Raw genomic sequence first — 20,329 nt, 5'->3', positions numbered from 1 at the left:
CAAAACATATAGGGTGTAGAAATGCACCAACCATCCTTGAATCACTGACAGAAACTGGAAAACAGATGTTTGGTGGTGGTGGTGGTGGTGGTGGTGGTGGTGGTGGTGGTGGTGGTTGTGGTGTGGCATGAAAAGAAATGAAAACGCTACTAAATGTTCTGGGCAAGGATGGAGGGGTCAAGGCATAAAAGCAGTGACATTTAAAAATTATTGAAGAAAGATTCTGGATTTTAAAAGTAGAGACTGGAGAGATGATTAAGTGCTAAGAGTGCTGGCTATTCTTCTAGAAGACCCACATTCAGTTCCCAGCCTGACCTGGCAGCTCACAATCATCTGGTCCTGAAAGATTTGGCTCCCTCTTGTGGCCCCTATAGGTACTACATGCACACAGTGCACAGACATACTTGGCAGGCAACACACTCACACACATAAAAATTAAGGAAAAAGTTTAAAAACCAGACAAGCATGTCTCCCAAATGAATGTCATTGTTGATTCTAACTTTGTACCAAACATTCCATTGGAAGACCCGCGGTTCAGCGGAGGAGGCTGCCCCCTTCCCAGGGTTTCTCCCCTCCTCACTCCAGTGCCTAGGTCACAGTGCTGCTCTGGAGCACTCCTTACATGTTCACCACCCACCTTCTGAGGAACACTCATGCTGTGAGATCTGCAGGAACAGCTCCTTGGATTTGGCATTCAGTTCACTGCAAAAAGAACAAATCCATGTGAGCCATCCAAAATTCAGTGCTATAGGGTTGAGTCCCCCCAACACACACACGCCCTGCCATGTATATTTTGTTGTTGTTGTTATGCTAAGGAACACAAGGTTGTCAGTCACTAAAAACACACTGCTGGCAGCCTGACAATTCAGAAATAGCCACCAATGTAACCAGGAGTTGACCTTTCAGCAGGGACCCATGGAACACTCTTTGGTGATAAGAAGTATATTAGAGCTAATACATCAGCCATGTAGCACATGACAGGTGGGCAATGTAGACTGAGACCTTGATTTCATTTGGTTAATTTTTATTAACTTAAAATTAAAAGTCACATGTCACTGCTACCATTTTTAAAGCACAACTATGTATAATTGAGTATAAAACACAGAATTCCAAAAGCCTCCCTCCTTCCTATCTTTTGCTTAAGATACATGCATTATTCCCGCTTCCATGCTATATTCACCATCACCTTTAACAGCTTTAGATGATTCCCTGGAGATATCACAGACTGAAGAACAACTGCATTTTTGACAGGTGTTTAGTACTCTGCTGCCTTGGCTTTATAAGATTTTATTCATCCAAGTCCTTATAGATAGACTGTTTAGTAATAGAGTCCTTTCCAGTAAATAAATGGAAATTAACATCCTCACACAGTTGGAGGTCAGAGGATAACATGCTAGAGTTGGTTCTCTCCACAAAGCGGGTCCTGAAAATTGAAATTCTGGGAATTGTTGTCAAGTTTGGCAGCAAGTCTTTACCCACTGAACTGTCTCTCTGGTTCCCTTTCCAGGATCCGCCCATCATTTCTGTTGTTTATTTTTCTTGTCTAAGTGTACTAATCAGTTTGTCTAGATCAAGATCTTCCCACCCTGATGTCAGTGGTCTGTAAACTCCTATTACAAATGTGTTCATGAATTGCTCCTAGTTAAATGTTTCAAAACTGGGAACCAATATTAAACACTACTGACTCTCTTTGGGGCAGGTGTGAAGACAGGCAGTTTACTTTCTTCTATGATTTACTGACACAGTGGAAGTTATTCATGAATTTTCTTATATTAAGCCAGCTTTATATTTCTGGTGCAAACTCAAGTGGATTTATTTATTTTTGAGACAGTCTCTAGATAGCTCTGACTGTCCTGGAACTCACTATGTAAACCAGGACAACTTTAAACTCAGAGATCTGCCTTAATGGCATGCACTATCACACCCACCTTGGATTTATTTGTTTTTAATAGAATGGCCATATAAACATTTTCTTTTACATGAGTCCATGTTTTGCCTACATGTATGTATACCACATGCATGCCTGGTTCTTGCAGAAACCAGAAGAAGGTATTATATCCCTTGGAATGGTTGTAAGCCACCATATGGGTTCTGGGAACCAAACCTAGGTCCACAAGAACAGCTAATGGTCTTGACACGCATCATTGGATTCTATGTGATGGCTTTTTATTTAGGATCTTTATGCTGTTATTTATAAATGGTTTTCATGTCCCTTTTCTATTTTCTCCGCCAGAGGTTGGCATCAATTGGAGGCTTCCTTCTGCTCTGTGTGGCTGGCTGCTAAGGGAATCAGAGAATCCCTTAACAGTCCTTTGTCACATTAGAGAAAGAAAAGAATGGTGATCTCTGGAGCTGACTTTAAAAAGAAGTCCATGTTTGACATGGGACTGGCTGTCTTTTAGAAACTCAGGACTTTTCATTTTTAAAATAATTTTTAGTGTAAACAGTGCTATACAATGACATCAGGTTCTGTTCATCTTGAGCAGACCTAGCTGTCACTACCAGGCCTCTGAGGATGCAGGCTATACTCACAAGGTGAATTCCTCCTCCCAACTGAGGTCAGTAGTGTTTCTCACTAGGGTGCTGATGAATCTCTGTGCAGGATCATTCAGCTGGGCCACACACACATGGCTAATGCCTGTGATCAGATGAAGCAAGGTTGTATTTGGCTTTTATTTTTTAATTGCATTAAAACTTTGCTTACCCACACAAGAAAGAATAATAAATTAACTGAAAAAAAATCTCACCCAAGAGACCTTTCTGTCATTTTCCATTTACACACTCTCAATGCTGGGGCAATAACTCAGTGGTGACAGCCCTGGACTGACCCCAATGTCCCACTTCCTTCCATCAATTCATCAATCCTGGAAGCAGGCAGGAGTTCCAGGTATGGAGCCTCACCCAGAAGCAGCATAATATGTGCTGAGGCTTGGCTCCTCTTTAGACTAGACTAACAGCCTACCCAAAGGATGCTTGGTACTGAGCTCAAACTGTGGCTGTACCTCACAGACAATCCAGATCCCACTTACAACAAGCAGGTATTTTCATTCCTCATCTAACCCAAGATCCTTTGGGGGACGTGGTATAGGCACTGTGACATCTCACAGCTGTTCCTGCTCTGGGACAATGTTTCCTCTATAGCATCAGTCCTAAAGTCCTCTCTGGTCAGTAACTTGACCACAAAGCTTGACTCTTTACCATGTTTCAGGTAGGGTAACTTTCACAGTCACTCCTCAAGGAAGACTCAGATCCATTTCCAGATATGGGCAACTTAGTATGGATAAGGAATGGGATCTGATTTCATAGCATGTGCACCCACAGCTGGGACCCTACCCCTGCCTGGTAGTTCAGGAGACCCACTCAGCCACTAGGTGATCCAGGTATGAAAGGCAATATGCAAGCACTTGCACCAAAAACATCAGCAACATCCATCTTTATAGACACTTAGTTCAAATGAAGCCTCTTAACGCCTTGTAAAGTGGAAGAACTTTTGCAAATAGTGACCAGAATTCCTAGTGTTCTTAAACAATGACCAGAACCTCACTTCCATTCTCATGGGGGGCCTCAGTGACCATTGGGAATCCTGGAGAGGACCATAACTCCACAGCTGCCTTCCTATTAGCAGCGCCAGAGGCACAGAGCCCCCATAAGCCACTCACACACCCCACTTTTTAGGACAGCATAAGTTGCACTACTCAGAGGCTCAGGGTTGCTCAACACAAATTTATTGGCTTGGTTTAAAAAAGAAAAACAAGACTAGTATCTGTCAGGCTAAAAACAGACAGAGCAACCACAACATTGCTTTCCCTTGGTCTTCATGTACATGATGAATTTAGCTGCATATTTACAGAGTGCAGTGTGATGGATGTTCATGGCATTTATGTCCTGTATAATGATCAGATTCTGTTACTCGCATTGTTACTGTTTCAAACATCCACCATGTCTCTAAATCTGGAACATTTAGAATCCTTTCCACAAACTTTCTGGGTATGCATGCTTGGGTAGCAGTCACAGTTGCTTACTGTGCTCAGGGGGTTATAGCTGTAGCCTTTGGATCCCAAGACCATTAGCCAAAGACCAAGTTTTTTCACTATATTTCTGCCAAGGAAGACAGGAATCACACTGTAGACCCAACCAGGTTGCCACATGAGAATTCATCATCCCCAGTCAAGGAAGGACCCTCCCACAGTGTAGGCAGCCCCAGAGGCCCTGGCAGTACCAGCACCCACCTGAAGCACCAGGGTGGTTTATCAGGGAAACTCTGATATTCTTCACCTGCAATTTTAATTCATGAGCCCTTGGAGGTTTGGGAGGGCAGGGTTCCTGAGCAGTGGAGGAAGGGCACTGTAGAGTCTGTGAGGAAAAAAGCAGGGCAACAGTTGTGAGGATGTGAGAGGCTGGCCAGGGGTCCTGGCTTCTATATGGGACAGTGTCTTCAGGGACATCTGAACAGGGCACCTGACCTCCATGGTCAGCTTAGAATTGATATTATCTTATGGAAAGGTTCTGTTGCCTCTACAGTGAACCTTTTCTATCCCAATTGAAGAACCTGCAAATAGTGATGACTCTGTTCAAAGTCTACTTATGGTCTACTTTCCAGGGCAGTAGGGCTGGCCAGCACATGGTTCCATGCTCAGACCCAGGAGAAGTACTTTAGATAGTGAGCTGGTCTTCAGGATGTTGTGCTGGACAGGACAACATCTAGGTATAAACAGCCACCAGCCTGTGATTACTTCCGGCCTCTATTCACAGAACAGCTAGGAACCCGTTGTACTGTACAAGCAAGGAGACAGAGGCAGGTGCAGTCTTATTTCATTCTCAGAAGGGCATCAGGCCCTGGCTTCCCTGACAGTGCTCACAGGGGTCTTAAACTTATCACAAGAACCTAAGACCTCAGAAGGTTCTCTGAGAGATGTTGGGCTCTGAACAGTGAAAGCCATGCAGGAGCTATCCCAGGTGCTGACTGGACTTGAGCCCCTTCTTAGATCATGGTTACTAACATCTCCAGAGACACTCATAGGTATCACCCAGCAATCACTGTTATGAACCAGGTTCTTCCCTTCTGTGAGTGAAGAATACCAAAGGCCAGGAAGGACTATAAACTTCCTTAAAGCACTAGGATGGGTTGGAGATGAGATACATTGTCAGTTATATATGTTTGGCTATTTTTTTCTTTCCTTTATGTGTATGTGTACATGTATGTATGGATGTTTACATGTGTGTGAACATGGGCATGTCTATGCATATGAAAGTCTGTGGTTGTGGTCAGGTGTAATCCCGAATCAGTCTCTACCTTAGTCATTGAGGCAGGGTCTCTCACTTGAACACAGAGCTCACCAATACAGCTAGTCCAGTCAGTCAGCTTGGTTCAGGATCCACTGGCCTTTGCCTTCAGAGACTAAAATTACAGGCAGACTACCATGCCCACCTGGCATTTATTTTGGATTCTAGGATTCCAGATGCCAGTCTTCATACTGGCAGAGCAAGTGCTTTAACCACTAAGCTATAATGGTTCTACTTCTGGGCTATAAATACCGAGGTACGTGGTCAACACTATTCTAAGTGTTTCTATTGATAGCTGTTAGGGATGGGATCGATGTTCAGGACAGACTTTTTTCTCTGAGACAGGGTACTGTGTCACTCAGACTCAATTGCCCTCAGACTTGTTTTGTAATGGATTCTGATTTTTCTAGTCTCTGCTTCCTTAGTGCTGGTATTAGAGGTATATGCCACCATGCCCAAGATATATGGTCTTAGAAATTGAATTCTGGATTTCATGCATGCTGCATGCTACATGAGGACCCTTCCAACTAAACTGTAGCCCAAGAGACCAACATTTAAATGAACAGACTGAATAAAGTAGATGGCCTTTCCTAGTGGGGTGAGCTTCATGCCATCAGTTGAAAGCCTGAGTAGAAAAGGCTGAACCACCCCAAATGAGAAAGCATTCCTCCTTCCAGACAGCTCGACCTGAGCCATAGTCTTGTTCTGCTTTTAGAATCAAACAGAAAACACTAGTACTCCTGGGCTTTGAACTCTGAGCCTGTGGTCAGTCTGGAGTTGGGTCAAACCATCAACTCTCCCAGTGTTCAAGACTTCAGACATGAGCTGGAGTCACACCATGTATTTATTACCCACAACATCATAACATATTTTGTAAATCTCTCTCATCCTCATGCTCAAGTGTTTAATTTCTCTGGAGAGCTGTCATGGGTGTGGCACTTAATGAAACAGGACAATTTCATTTTAGAATGTGATGAGGTATGGTAGCTTAGGACCTTTTGTTTTTGTTTTAGATTCTGAAAATATAAAACTATTTTGTGAACTGTTTCAGATTTTTATATTTCTGGTTACCAGTCCCCTCTGCTCTCCAATAATTTACTATTAATAGGGTTATTAGAAGATGAAGTAGCTTGGGCTTGCTCCTACCTCCATAGATGTATAACTGATGTTGGTATTTGGGAAGACTGACTCCTCCCACCTTATGTCTCTGAGAGTTCTTATCTGCTAGCTGAGCTTTGCCGTAACCCTATAAGCAAAGGAGGATAAAGATGGATTCTTTTATTCCTGGGCCCTAGTCACCTAGAACTTAGCATCAAACCCTGTCACCAGCTGACAGTGTCTATTGAAAACTGGAAGACCATAGCTTCAGTAGTGATTGGCCTGGCAACCATTCCCACTGAGGAGCTCTGATCTTGAGGCTGTATTCTAATACCATGGGCAACATCTGCCTGTGCAATATCAGCCCCACCCTGGAAAATGAAGACTAGAAACACAAGTTCAGAATCTCCTGTGTCCTGTGATCTGGGCTTACCTGAGTTTCTTTGACCTGCATGGGCTTGGTGCTCAGAAAAACAGATGGAGAGGCAGCTCTAACTAGGTGCTTGAAAAGATCCTCAAGGGCTTCAGAAAGCATGTTTACCCCGAGAACCTGCTTCTGAAGAAAGACAGGTCATCAGATCACTGTATGCCAGATACAAGTACCAGACAGGTATGCTAGATGTTAGACCGTCAGACATCATGCAGCTTTGGTTTGGTGCTAGCTCTTATCTCCAGGACTGCATTGTCCTGTCAGCTCATGACAAGCCAGGAACAACAGCAGTCGTCAAGTGTACAGTCAGTGATAAAGTGGGGACCTAATGGGTACATAATGAACCAATCATGTCACCAACTATGTGGGGCTGAAGAGGCCCCTGAGCTGTACAGGATCACAGCCCAGTCAAGAACTTGATGGCAGGCAGATAGAGACAGGGCTTAGGACAAGACAAACTATGCAAAGACTCCAGGCCCCAAACAATAAACAGCAATTAATATGTGCTACTTTCAGTTATTGGATCTATTGATTGTAGCTTTATTGGTTATTGGTTTGTTGCTTTAACAAAAGCAAGTTAAGGAAGAAAGGTTCATTTTGTCTCACAGTTTTAAGGCACAGTCTATCACGCCAGGGAAGGCAAGGTAGCAAAAATGTGAAGCAGCTAATCACAGTATATATCAGGAGGCAGAGAGAGATGAATGCTGGTGCTCAACATGCTTTTCCTTTTTATGCATGCTGGGACCCCAGCCTATGAGATTGTCTGCCCACATTTAGGTTCTTCCCATCTCAATTGAAACTCCCTCAGTGACTTGTTTGGAATCTTGTTTCCACAGATCCCATCAAGTTAAGAATTGAGCTTTAACCGCTACCACTCTGTAATTTAGACATCTCCCATATTCAAGATGTCAGGGTCCCAGTACCCCATGTGAAGCCTGTGAAGGGACCACAATAAGCTACCTGGTACTCGTTTTGCACCATTCCTACCTGGATACTGGTGCTTGTTCATGTGTGCATGGTTCTGTTCTGTGCATCAAATCTCTACAAATTAGTGGTTCTCAACTTTTGTATCATACATGACCCCTTTGGGGATAGAAAGGCCTTTCACGAGGGGCCACATATCAGCTGTACTGCATATCAGATATTTACACTACAATTTATAACAGTAGCAAGATTACAGTTATGAAGTAGCAACAAAATAATTTTATTATTCAGGTGTCACTACAACATGAGGAACTGTATAGCAGGTTGCAGCATTAGGAAGGTTGAGAACCACTGCTATAAATGCTTTTAGTGCACAGGTTTTGGGTTTTATTTAATTTTTTAGTGTTAGAGATGGAGCTTATGGCTTTTCCTATATTAGATAAGCATTTTATCACTGGAATACATCCCCAGACCTTGGGGTTTTTTAAGGCAAAATCTCATTGTGCATCCCAAATTGGACTTAAACTCATGATCTTCCTGCTTCTGTCTCCCACAGACCAGGATAATAGGCCCATGGCACCCTACTCAGATTTAAAGTATGTATTTTTTTTTTAATCTCAATTAATGTGAAGATACCTTGGTCTTCTTGAATCTTATTTCAGTATTATAGCTTTTATTTTAACTCTTGAGAAAATGGTCTGTGTGGATATTTGCTAAGATGACAGGTCCCACGCTAATGCAGCCCAAGTACCTTGCCATCTTTCTGAGATTTGTGGAGAGAAGCTGTGATGGTCAAGTTCTGCCAAGATCTAGCGCTACCCTGGTTCCAATGTCATTCTGTAGGAGGCAGCTTGAAAGCACCTTGGGTGCCATTTCCCCTCACTGGGGACCCCATCTGGCTGTATAAGCGAGGTTCCCACTGGTTTATAGGATACTTGCAACTTGTACAGCAGGAACTGACTTTAGGAAGGAAGACTGGAACGATCTGTGTTGTTGGAAAACAACTGGCTGCCTGTCCCCTGACTGACCAGGTCTCCCTATAGTGAACTTAGCCTATGTCTATTGAAAGTGGACTTGAATCTCTAAAACATAAGGCCTCTAAGTAGCAAGAGTCAAAATGGCTAATGTTTCCATGGTTCTCACTGGAAGCCAGCTTCTCTTATACATGCGCATTAACTAGCTTAATCCTTTACATCACAGTCCCTCCACTTCACGGATAAGGAAATTAAAGTAGAGAGAAGTCAGGTAGCATTCGGAGAGCCACACAGTCCATAGTCTTCGGTGAGCCAAGAGTCAAATTCAAGCAGTTAAGACAGTGCTTTGAAGTGGGAGACCTTTAACCTCAATAGCCTCTTGATAACCTAAGTTGAAATAAAAGACACATGATGTAGAATAACCATTTGAAATGTAGATTTCACTGCTCAATTTGTACATATATAGTACTAAGCACCCACTACTGAAATATGTTCACTACTCCTCAAAGATGAACTGCAGACTCCATCCTATCAGGAGTCATGTCTCCAACCCCTGGCATCCATCTTTCTTTTTCTGTGTATTGCCTCCTCTAGACTGGATGTGTCATGTCACATATGTCTCCTGAATCAGGCTTCGATTATTGTTTGCAAGGCTAATCAGGAGACAGCATACACCAGCACATCACTCCATTCCTGGCTGAAAAATATCCCGTATTATGGCTGTGCCTCACATTGAGCTCTTGCTTCTCTGTCTGAATTGCACAGGAGGAACTCTGGACTGATGGCACTACATGCACAAGATACACAGACACCTGTGCAGGCAAAAATCCCCATACACATAAAAATTAAAAAATAAATACATAAATCAACAAAGATGGAGAAATCCTATACCTGTACACTAACTGCGGCAAATCAATCATTATCAGATTGGTAACATAGCTACCCATGAGGAAAAATAATTCAAGGAATCACAAAGACTGGTGATTTTCTCATAAGAAATTACTTTTTCCACATAAGAAATTCAACATTGCTGAGCTTGCCTATGTAGGCTGCAGGCCTAGATAAATGATGTCATCATCAAAGCAAGAAGCAGAAGGAGAAGGAAGGCTTCACCCGAATTCATTCTCTCTTCCTCCTTCCTTCTGCTGTTTGCTTCTCTGAGACAATGACATCAGCAGTCCATACAGACAAGCCCTGACATGTTCACTCTCCTCTGCGGAGAAGAAGACCACTGTGTGTTCAAGATTCCTTATTTTCCCAGCACCCCAGGTAGCCAGTATTACCAATTGGTATTGGTATTACCAATCTCGTATTAGTTAATGTTCCTCAGTCAGTATTTGTGTGTGTGTGTGTGTGTGTGTGTGTGTGTGTGTGTGTGAGTGTGTGTGTGAGTGATTTACCAGCTCAAATCAAACCAAAGCCAAACCAACCAAAACCTCACATTGCACATATCTACGTAAAAGTATGAAGGCTGAGACAGTGACAGGACCAGGATGATGCACTTGTTTATCATGTCCAAGGCCCTAAGTTCCATTCCCACTCCAGAGAAAAAAATGAAGAGAGGAAAGACAAAAATGAGGTAAAAGAAGAAAAGGGAAAGTGTCTTTGTGCAAATACCCTGCAAAGCCCATACCTCTCTACTGTGGTGAGGCTTCAGTGGCTGACCTGGTTTGAAATGGAGCAGAATTACAAGGAAATTTTGTAAAAAGTCACTGAAAGATTTCCCTTGTGCAACAAAGGAAAGTGACACCGGGACACTTTTCACACATTCACTGCAGCCCAGCTTCTGTCCTCATACCCTAAGGCCCCAGAAAGTGGAAAGGAAACTGTTCTCTCTATCAAAGCTATCCCCACAGAGTCCTGTCTTTTGTGGCCTAAGTCAGAATAGGGAGAATGGTTGGAAGGGGCTACCCACTTTCTTCTTCTTCTTCTTTTTTTTTTTTTCTAAGACAGGGTTTCTCTGTGTAGCCCTGGCTGTCCTGGTCTCTCAGAAATCCACCTCCTCTGCCTCCCAAGTGCTGGGATTAAAGGCGTGCGCCACCACCGCCTAGCAGCCACCCACTTTCAAGCTGCCCACTTCAAGACATGCCTTAGCCACTCGTGCATTCTCAAACCAGTGAAAGAACGATAAAAACTTACGGACTGACCTCCCCTGGGACACGGGGCTGGATCTTGATGGCTGTTTCTGGTACACGGGTGAAAGACCACTTGATTTGGATGTCCTCTCTCTTCTCTTCCATGTGGAATTCCACCTATGAGAACAAACCACCAAGCAACAGTTACTGGGTAGCTGAGATCTTTACATGAGCCTTAATTACATTGTATATGGATGCTGTTGTGTGTCATGTACTTGTATACTGTGTATACATGTGCTGTATGTGTGTGCACATTGTATGAGTATACTGTGTGTTGTATTTGTACAAGGTACATGCATATTATATGTGCATGCAGTGTGCTATGTACATGTGTACTGAAGCTCTCTGTGTGTTTACTTTTTAAGATTTTTATTTTATGTGGGTGCTGGTTGATTTTTGTCATCTTGACCCAAACCTAACATACCTTGAAATCATAACAGATTAGCCTATAGTCAAGTATGCAGGGGTTTTGATTACTGACTGATGGAAGAGCACAGTTCACTGTGAGCAGTGCTACCCTTGAGCAGGTGGTCCTAGGTTATATAAGAAAACAGGCTGAGCAGGCCATGGGGAGAAAGACAGTAAGCAATACCCCTCCATGGCCTCTGCTTCAGTTCCTGCCTTCAGGTTCCTACCTTGAGCTTCTACCCTGACTTCCTTCAATGATGGAGTGTTACCTGAGAGTTTTAAGCGGGAATGAACTCTCTCCTCCCAAATTGCTTTTGGTTATGGTGTTTTATTACAGCAACACAAAACTAATTAAAATAATATATTTGAGTTGCCTGTGTGTATGTAAGTATACTGTGTGCATGCCTGGTGCCGCTGGAGGCCAGAAGAGTTGAGATGCCACCTGGAACTGGAGTTATGAAAGATTGTAAGCCACCATGAGGATGCTGGAAACTAAACCCAGGTCATCTGCAAGAACAGCACGTGTTCTTAACCTGAGACACCACTCCAGCCTCTGCGTGTTCCTTTAGTCACATGTTCTCACAGACAATAGCTCAACTTCTGCCTTGGTTTACCATGTTCTTCCAGAATAGATGTGAAGATCCCGCTAAACACTGCCCAGGTAGTCCTCAGGACAGGTGTCACCGACATTCCACAGCCTTATTTAAATGAGGAACTCCCTGTGCTCTGTGCTTCTTTTTCTGTCATCAAGGCAAAGGAGAGTGGAGAGAGCAAGGGGGCCCAGCACATCCTGTCTTCAGTTCTGGGATGGCCAGTATCTATGGCCACATGTCCCTGGGATTATAAGAGAGTACCATGGAACACTTTCCCCCTCACCTGGGCCACTCCAGCAGCCTCAAATGGTCTCCTATATCGGGCAGTCCTACTCATGTAGAGTAGGCAGAGTCATGTTAAGATGCCCAGGCCTTCATCCATGAAGCCTTATATATAAGGCCAGACATAGTAAACAGGACCTGACAGGTGTGATTAGGGCCTGAACCTTAAGGTGGTGAGAACATCTTATATTTCCAGGTGACCAAAAGGCATCATAAGCATCTTTAACAATGATAGAGGCTAGAAGAGGAACAAGCCAATAGGTGTGGTTTGAGGATTACACCTATGGTGACTGAGGTGAAAAAGAACAAGGCACAGTGACCAAGCAAAGAGTAAGGTGGTACACAAACTCTTTACAAATAATATGTAGCCAACAGTAACATTAGCCTGCAGTCCTGTAGAACTAAAACTGCCGCCATTTTTAACAGATCAACTGTGTCCACTTATAAAAGATCAACACAGCTGGGCTTGCCAAATGCTAACATTTCCTCATAGGATAGGCAGGGTGGGTCATGGGACCCTTACCCAGTTATCTAGTCATTTCTCCCAACAGTTATACACAATATTGCCCTAATTCCACCTGGCCTCAGAGAGGGGACAGAGTATATAGGATGAAAGAACTAGAGGAGGAGGCTTCAACTATATAGCTGTGGGGAGTCACCATCGATGCTGGGTATAGACCTTACAGGGTGGTGTGCTTTTTCTGAGTCATGCTCATGGTGACTTACAGTTTGAAGATAATGACCTGATTCATAATTAATAAGAATGATACTTAGAGCCCTGTAATTCAGCATAGAGGAATCCTCCCTGTGTCCCTCCTACAGTAGGGAACACAAGGTCATGACTACCGTGTATTTCCTATGACTGATAGCATCTACGCAGCCTTACCTTTAAATGAAATGGGGAAAGCTGGACATCATACAGCTGGCATTCCGAGCCTGTGGTGGAGGCAGGCCCTGCACTGACCAAGAACTGGAGAGTCTCGCCCACCACATGACAAATCACCATCTGGAAAGACAGGGTATAGGGAATCTTCAAATGACAACAAGGATAGTGCCTACCATGGACAGCTTCATTTCCCTGAATAACCTAGACTTTCTAAATTAACAAGGAAAGAATTTGGGGTCTAACTTTGGATTAATAGATACACAAAACTAATCAAAAACTAAACACTGCCTTAGACCCTTGATTCTTTATGGATTCTCAAGAGATTCTGTTCTGCTTAAATCTAGTTGTCATGCTTTTTCCATATGTATAGAAAGTTTTGTTCTTTTAAAATTACAATTTTTTTCACAATGGTTACTTTTAAATTCCCTAGAGAGGGCCAATAAGCAATGAGATGGGTTACCATCTACAGGTGCTTGCCACTAGACCTGACAACTGAGTTCCAGCCTCAGAATTAACATGATGTAAGCAAAGAACCAACTTGTACAAGTTGGTTCTGACCTACACACACACACTCACACACGCATACACACACAAGCATATACACACAAATAACAAATTCACTTATTTTTTGTAAGCTTTAGACATTTCTACCCTCATGGAGAGAAAAGTTATTTGCTATCTTTTACTAAAAGTAAGCCTTTAAAAGAAATTAATAGGTATTAAAAGTATAAAATTTAGAAATTAGCTAGGTATGGTGGCACATACCTTTAAAACCAGGAATCAGGAGGCAGAGGCAGGTGGATCTCTGAGTTTGAGACCAGCTTGGTCTACAGAGAAAGTTCCAGGACAGCCAGGGATACACAAAAAAACCCTGTCTCAAAAGAAAAAACAAAACAAATACTTTAACATGCACTGATGAAAAAAGTTAAAAATGTTATCTAGAATATAAAACTAATTTCTAACTAAATAATTTTAGTATATTATTTTTAATCTGAGATAACTCTAAAAACATAAAGTATTAGGTGACTATAAAATTAAATAACTCTAACAAAAACAGAATTATAACATGAGCTCAAATATAAAATGAACTTGTATTTTAGAACAAGGTTATAGAAGACAGAGACAACTAATAGCATCAACAATAAACCAAACTACAATCTGCCATAAGGTATTTCAGAGGGGTAATTTTATGACCAAAATAACACAGTGTTTTTTGTCAGTGAGTCCTAGAGGAGCAGAGCTTCTAAGTCAGACTCCACCATACCTGGCTGAGCATGCCCAGTGTACACCTAGACTAGATGCCAGGTATATAGGGGCTGCAGCAACAGGGCATGCTAGACACTATACAACAGGGTGGCCAGGACCCCAGGAACCTGGCCAGTGAGAAACAGAAGTCTGAAGATGACACCAGATAGACCTCTGCCTCTCCCAACGAACAGCTGATCCCATTCCTGAGGTTCACTTTGGGAATCATAGAAAATTCTCTAATTCTCTGGCCTATTTCTCAGAATATAAAACACAAGTGAAAAGATTATGAAAATAATTACTTTGTCAGGCCTGATGCACAAAGTGCAGAGCTAGGCATCACCTCTCTTTATTTCTCATCCCTAGCCTCCCACACACAGCTTCTGCTGCTGCCCCTCATTATACACACGCTAACAAATCCTCCAAGTTCTCTGAGCCCCATTATGGCAGCTTCTGACATCTAGGAGCACATAGGCCTAGCAGGAGTTCACCTAAAAAAAAAAATCACCTTCTCAATTCTGGAAGAAACTGGTTCACCTTTCTTTCCATTCCTATGACATTGCTCTCAGAAGATGGAAGACAGGGACTGGTTATGTGGACCAGAGTCCACAGAAGGTTAGAACAACAACAACAAAAAAAAATGTTTGGATAAGAAATGTCACTGATTCATGTTAAAAATAAATGTTCTATAAACAATCCTTTCTGGAAACTTTGATAACAGAGAAACTCCACAGACCAATAACTGATGCAGGGAAATGTCATTGTTCCCAGGGCCTGTGCCTTTTACTGCCTTAAAATAAAACAATGAAACAGAGAAGGCCTTGCTGCATGACTATCAAGATGTTCTTAGAACCTTCTACACTGAGCCCATCAGCACTGTACTAGGAATACCAGTGGCTTGAGTTAGGAGGTGGGGTGTGCTTTAAACCTCATAAGAAAGTTTGGTTTCCAAGGATACATAAAGCTGCCCAACAACCATCCCTTGAGAGACACAGAACATCTAAGCACTTAAGTAAACCTAGGAAGAAATCAAGCCAATAACTAAATTCAAAGGAATTGAGGACCTCTAGAACATGAGACTCCAAAACTCATGATTAGCTACTTGTGATGGTCAATGTTAGCTGTAAACTTGACAGAGTCTGGAACCCCTAGTAGATAAGCTTCCTTTCACAGCCTTAAGGAATTGTTGAGATTAGGTTAGCCATGGGTATGCCTCTGGGAATTATCTTGATAAGGTTAATCGATGTGAACAAACACATTATAAAGGAGAGCAGCAGGGTTCCCTGGCTTGAGTCTAGACTGCATAAAAAAGAAACTATCTGAGCTTCCATCACTCTGCTCTGGATATAGATGCAGAATGACCCTAAACCCTTCCTCCCTTAGCTGCTGTTGTCAGGTATTTTATCACAGTCATGGGAGAAAGGATCGAGAAGTCACTCATCTCCCCAACCCCAGTGCTAATAACATCACTAATGGGGCTATTTCAGGCTGGGAAGTCTTTTCATAACATCCCAATTCCTCCCCAACCCTACTGCACTTCATCACTACAGATGATCACTTCACATACACACTAGCCTTTGTTAGTGCCCTTGTTAAACAAACGACCTGAGCCCACCTCAGTGGTGTGGGAGTAGGAAGCTGCCTCTGTTCTTTTTCTCTTCCTTCTTTTAAATTTTTATTGTATGTATGTATGTATGTATGTATGTATGTATGTGTGTGTGTTTGTTTGTTTGTTTGTTTGTTTATTGGAGAAAGAGTCTTACTCTGCCATCCAGGCTGACCTGAACTCGCTATTGAGCTGAGGCAGGCAACAGAACTCTCCATCCTTCTACCCTAGCCTTCTAAACCCTGGAATTACAGGCTCATATTACAAAACCTCTTTTAAGCAAGACTTTTTTTTAAAAAGTCTTACTTTGTAGCTCATTTTGTAACTCAGGCTCATCTCAAACCCATGAAACTTCTTTTGCCTTGATCACCTGAGTAGCTGGGATTTAAAAGGAATGAGCCACCACGCTTGGCTTACCTAAACATTTTGATATGCCAATCCAAGCAAACAGCTCTCACTGGACAGACAGCCATAAGCGCTGGACTCCTCCACAGGGTTCTGCTTCTGCCACCCAAGAGCCACAATGCCTCATTTGTCAAATAGAGGAGAACCAAATAGTTTTAAGTCGGCAATCTTCTTTACCTATATTAATGTCGATCTGCAATAAGGATTAATTCTCTCAACCAACACAGAAGGCTTCACTTTCAGGTCTCTCAACTGAACAGTAGCAAGCAGGACACCTTACAAGTTTAGGGACCCTGGCAACTTACCAGCCACCTTAAAGGGTCAGAATGCCCAGGGTTAACATCTACTTGAAGATCTATAAGGAATAGAGACCTGGTTGTGAATTCAGAGCTCCCTCAAAGATGATAACTAGGTTTTCTAGTTAGCTCCTCAGTCTGCATTATGTAGACCTGTCCAAGCATAGTTTTCAGGTTCTTCTGGCATGGGTTCCAAATATCTGTTCTGGAATGCCAGTGTGTAAGCATATGTGCTTATACATGTGGTATATGTACGTATGCTGATATGCTAACCGATCCAGGCAAATGTGGGAGCCAGAGGTTGAAGTCTGTTCTACTCAATTGCTTCTCTACGTATTTTTTGAGATAGGATCTCTCATTAAACCTGGAGCTCACCATTTCTGCTAGACTGGCTAACCAGCAAACCCCCAGGACCTGCCTGTCTGTCTCCACCACTGGGTTACATATGGAAACTGCCACACCAGACTTTTAAGTTGGTTCTGGGGATCTAAACTCAAGTCCTCATGCTTGCATGGCAGACTCTAGAAGCCTGCCTGTCTCCATCTCCTTAGCACTGGAATTGCAAGCACGTGCCACCATGCCCAGCATTTATTTTTTTTTAAAGATTTATTTATTTATTATATGTGAGTACACTGTAACTGTCTTCAGACACCAGAAGAAAGCATCAGATGTCTTTTCTCTTTTCGGATGGTTGCGAGCCACCATGTGGGTGCTATGATTTGAACTCATGACCTTTTGGAAGAACAGTCGGTGTTCTTACCCACTGAGCCATCTCTCCAGCCCCCCAGCATTTATTTTTTAACAAGAATTCTGAGATGGAACTCAGGTCCTCATACTTGCAAGGTAAACATTTTGCCAACAACTATCCCCCAAATCAAGCAGTGGCTTTTTAAAAGGTTAAGTATCGTTAGTATATACTATCAAGCTGGCACTTGCCTCCCAGGAATGAGTTTACTAGATTAAAAACAAAATACAATAAATAAATAAATAAATAAATAAATAAATAAATAAATAACCTCAGCCACAGACCTGCCTGTGTCCTGAGATCTTTTCTCCCCAAATCACCCACATAATCCTAAGTGAGACCACCATTTCAGAACAGAAGGCTGACTATAATTCCCAATAAATTGTCCCTTTCAAGAGCAAAAATGGGGGCTGGAGAGATGGCTCAGCGGTTAAGAGCACTGACTGCTCTTCCGAAGGTCCTGAGTTCAAATCCCAGCAACCACATGGTGGCTCACAACCATCCTTAATGACTTCTGATACCCTCTTTGGGGGGGGGGGTCTGAAGACAGTGACAGTGTACTTACATAAAATAAATGAATAAATCTTAAAAAAAAAAAAGAGCAAAAATGGTTAAGCTGGCTGTGGTAGGCATATAAGCATGTGTCTAGGATACCCCTAGATAAAAGAGGGTAGCTTCTAATAGGTTTTGTCTGCTGATGAAATAAATCATTCAAGTCAAATTAAAAGTATAAAAGCAGGTTTTATTTGGGAATGGCTCCCAGGTGAATTCACCTGTCTCAGGGGGCAATACTGAAGAAGTTGCCATGCAGACAAGGGAGACAGGGTGGTGGGGAGGGAGAGGGAAGAAGCAGAGAGAGGGAGATCTGGGGTGGGTAGTGGTCCTTTTAATCAAAAACACACACCTGACACAACACACCTAGTGGTATGTCATGTAAGCAGTTGCTAGGTTCCTTAAAATAAGCCAGTAGAACTGCCTATATACTAAATGGGTTAGAGTTAGGAGTCACAGATTTGAAACCTACAAGCTTCCAAGGGTGAAGGAGAGAGATTCAGGTCACTGACACCATCCTGTCACACAGCATGTCCTAGCAAATAACAGCCAGAGTCTGTTGTTCACCTTTTTTTTTCTCCCTGTCTTGCTTCAAGACCTTCCACCCACACACATAGCTCTTGTCTGGGAAATATGTCTTGTGTAGACAGGAAGCCCCAGATTCCTGCCAAAGGTCCTCTCAAGTCATGCAATCATGCTGTTGCTTGCCAACAGGAAAGCCCAACCCTTTTAAATTTCACCACTGTTTCACTTTCCAACTTACCTGTGGTTTAGCTCCTCTCAGAACATTCTAGAACTCAAAATCATTTATTATTTTTTCCTCCCAAAGAACTAAGGGCACAGCTGATAAAATGCATCTAAAGAGTTAATGAGTACATTTTTTCACTTGGATCACATGTTATAAGGAAGGAGCCACCAAATAAAAAGGAAGTATATCTATTACTGGAGCTGTCAGGTCAGAGGGCAGGCTCTGACAGCCCTAAGGGGCTTGGCTATGAGTCCTCAAATAAGCCAAACTATAGAAAAGCAGAGAAAGGAAATTTATTCAATTTTCCCACATTGGGAAGAAGAAAATAAGGAAGAGGTTTAGTTACCCCTCAAGTCTGTCTTGTCCTCTGCAGTGGGGGCTGAAATGAGGATTAGGTTCAAATTGGAGGGCAAGAGGCATGCACAGCTAAGCAGTCGTGTTGAAGATCGGATCATGCACATCACTGCCCTATAAGGTCTTGGCTCCCATTTCTCCTAGAATGTAGTTTGACAAATAGTGTGGAATCCTTTTCAGGAGGCACGTTCCTCCTCCAGCTGGCATCAGAACTTATCCTTTTCTTTCCTCAGCATGAGATTCTTCAGGAAATCAGTTATTTGGGACACATTGTTTTCATACATGAAAGCCAAAGGGAGGGGCATGAGTCTCTCTCTCTCTCTCTCTCTCTCTCTCTCTCTCTCTCTCTCTCTCTCTCTCTCTCTCTCTCTCTCTTTCTCTCTCTCTCTCTCATTAAACTTTTCCCTAGAGGATTTTGACCCATTAGCACCAGTTCCCAAATCTGGTGTCATTCCCAACTCTGCAATCTAGTCTCACCTCTATAAACATTCTTAAAGATATGAAGAGGATGTCAAACCCAATGTCTACTCTTAAACATGGGTTTAAACATTTACTTCCGTTTAAAAAGTAAAACCAGCCAGAGTTCAGTACTATCACATCTACAGGATTCACCCTATTGATAGTCTATATGAACTGTCAACTTGATAGAACCTATAGATGACTTCAGAGACAAGCCACTGGGCATGTCTGAGGAATATCTAAAATGGGTTAACTGAGGTAGAAGACTCATCTTGGATGTTGTCAGTACCACCCCATAGGCTGGAGTCCTGGACACAAAAAGAGAGAAAGCCAACTGAGTACCAGCACTCATCTCTGTTGAGTTCCTGGGAGCAGGTTCAATGTGACCAGCTGCCTTAAGCTCCTGTCTGATGCCTTCTCCAACAGGAAGAACTACAGCCTCTCAAGGCTACAAACTAGAATAAACCCTTCTTCCCTTAAGTGTCTTTTAACCAGGTATTTTGTCACAGCAATGAGAAAGTAACCAGTGCATCCTATTTGCTCCCAAGTCACAGGAATATTCCTGAAGACTTATTTCATAAGGAACTCTCCCAGAGGGCTAAAATGAAAAATTCTGGAAACAAGATGGCAAATAACTCCAAGGCATGCTAGGTAGATAGGGTGTGCCTGAACCACACTGGTTCCCTATTCTAGACTCTCAATCCAGCAGGGTTCTCTGCTCATATCAAGATATTATGAAGCCAAAAAGGAGTATTTCCCCCAATACTATACTAAAAGGAGAATAGTGACTATGTAATATAGATTCACACAGAAACATCTGCATATAAGCTTTCTCCCTCAAGGACTCTGCATGCAAAAACATGGAAAAGATGTTTCCTTTAATAGGAAGACTGGAAGGAACTGGAT

General features: G+C 42.6%; 1 protein-coding gene across 3 annotated transcripts in view; it reads right to left on the bottom strand.

Annotated features, from left to right (window-relative positions):
• Window positions 1-20,329, bottom strand: part of C2cd2 (C2 calcium dependent domain containing 2) — a 64,141-nt gene that overhangs the window by 23,138 nt on the left and 20,674 nt on the right. For 2 of the 3 annotated variants that reach the window (XM_052159250.1, XM_052159248.1), the window contains exons 3-8: window positions 13,014-13,133; window positions 10,857-10,961; window positions 6,815-6,937; window positions 4,230-4,353; window positions 2,533-2,638; window positions 638-702 (exon numbers count right to left, since the gene is read on the bottom strand). In XM_052159250.1, coding sequence (XP_052015210.1) covers window positions 638-702; window positions 2,533-2,638; window positions 4,230-4,353; window positions 6,815-6,937; window positions 10,857-10,961; window positions 13,014-13,133 — 643 coding nt within the window. The remainder of the gene's footprint in view (window positions 1-637; window positions 703-2,532; window positions 2,639-4,229; window positions 4,354-6,814; window positions 6,938-10,856; window positions 10,962-13,013; window positions 13,134-20,329) is intronic. The other variant, XM_052159249.1, reaches the window with a different exon arrangement.

The sequence above is a fragment of the Apodemus sylvaticus genome, chromosome 15, assembly GCF_947179515.1.
Source record: "Apodemus sylvaticus chromosome 15, mApoSyl1.1, whole genome shotgun sequence".
Classification (NCBI taxonomy): Eukaryota; Metazoa; Chordata; class Mammalia; order Rodentia; family Muridae; genus Apodemus; species Apodemus sylvaticus.
Note: the sequence above shows the minus strand (reverse complement) of the source record. Positions and strands in the feature narration are given on the sequence as shown.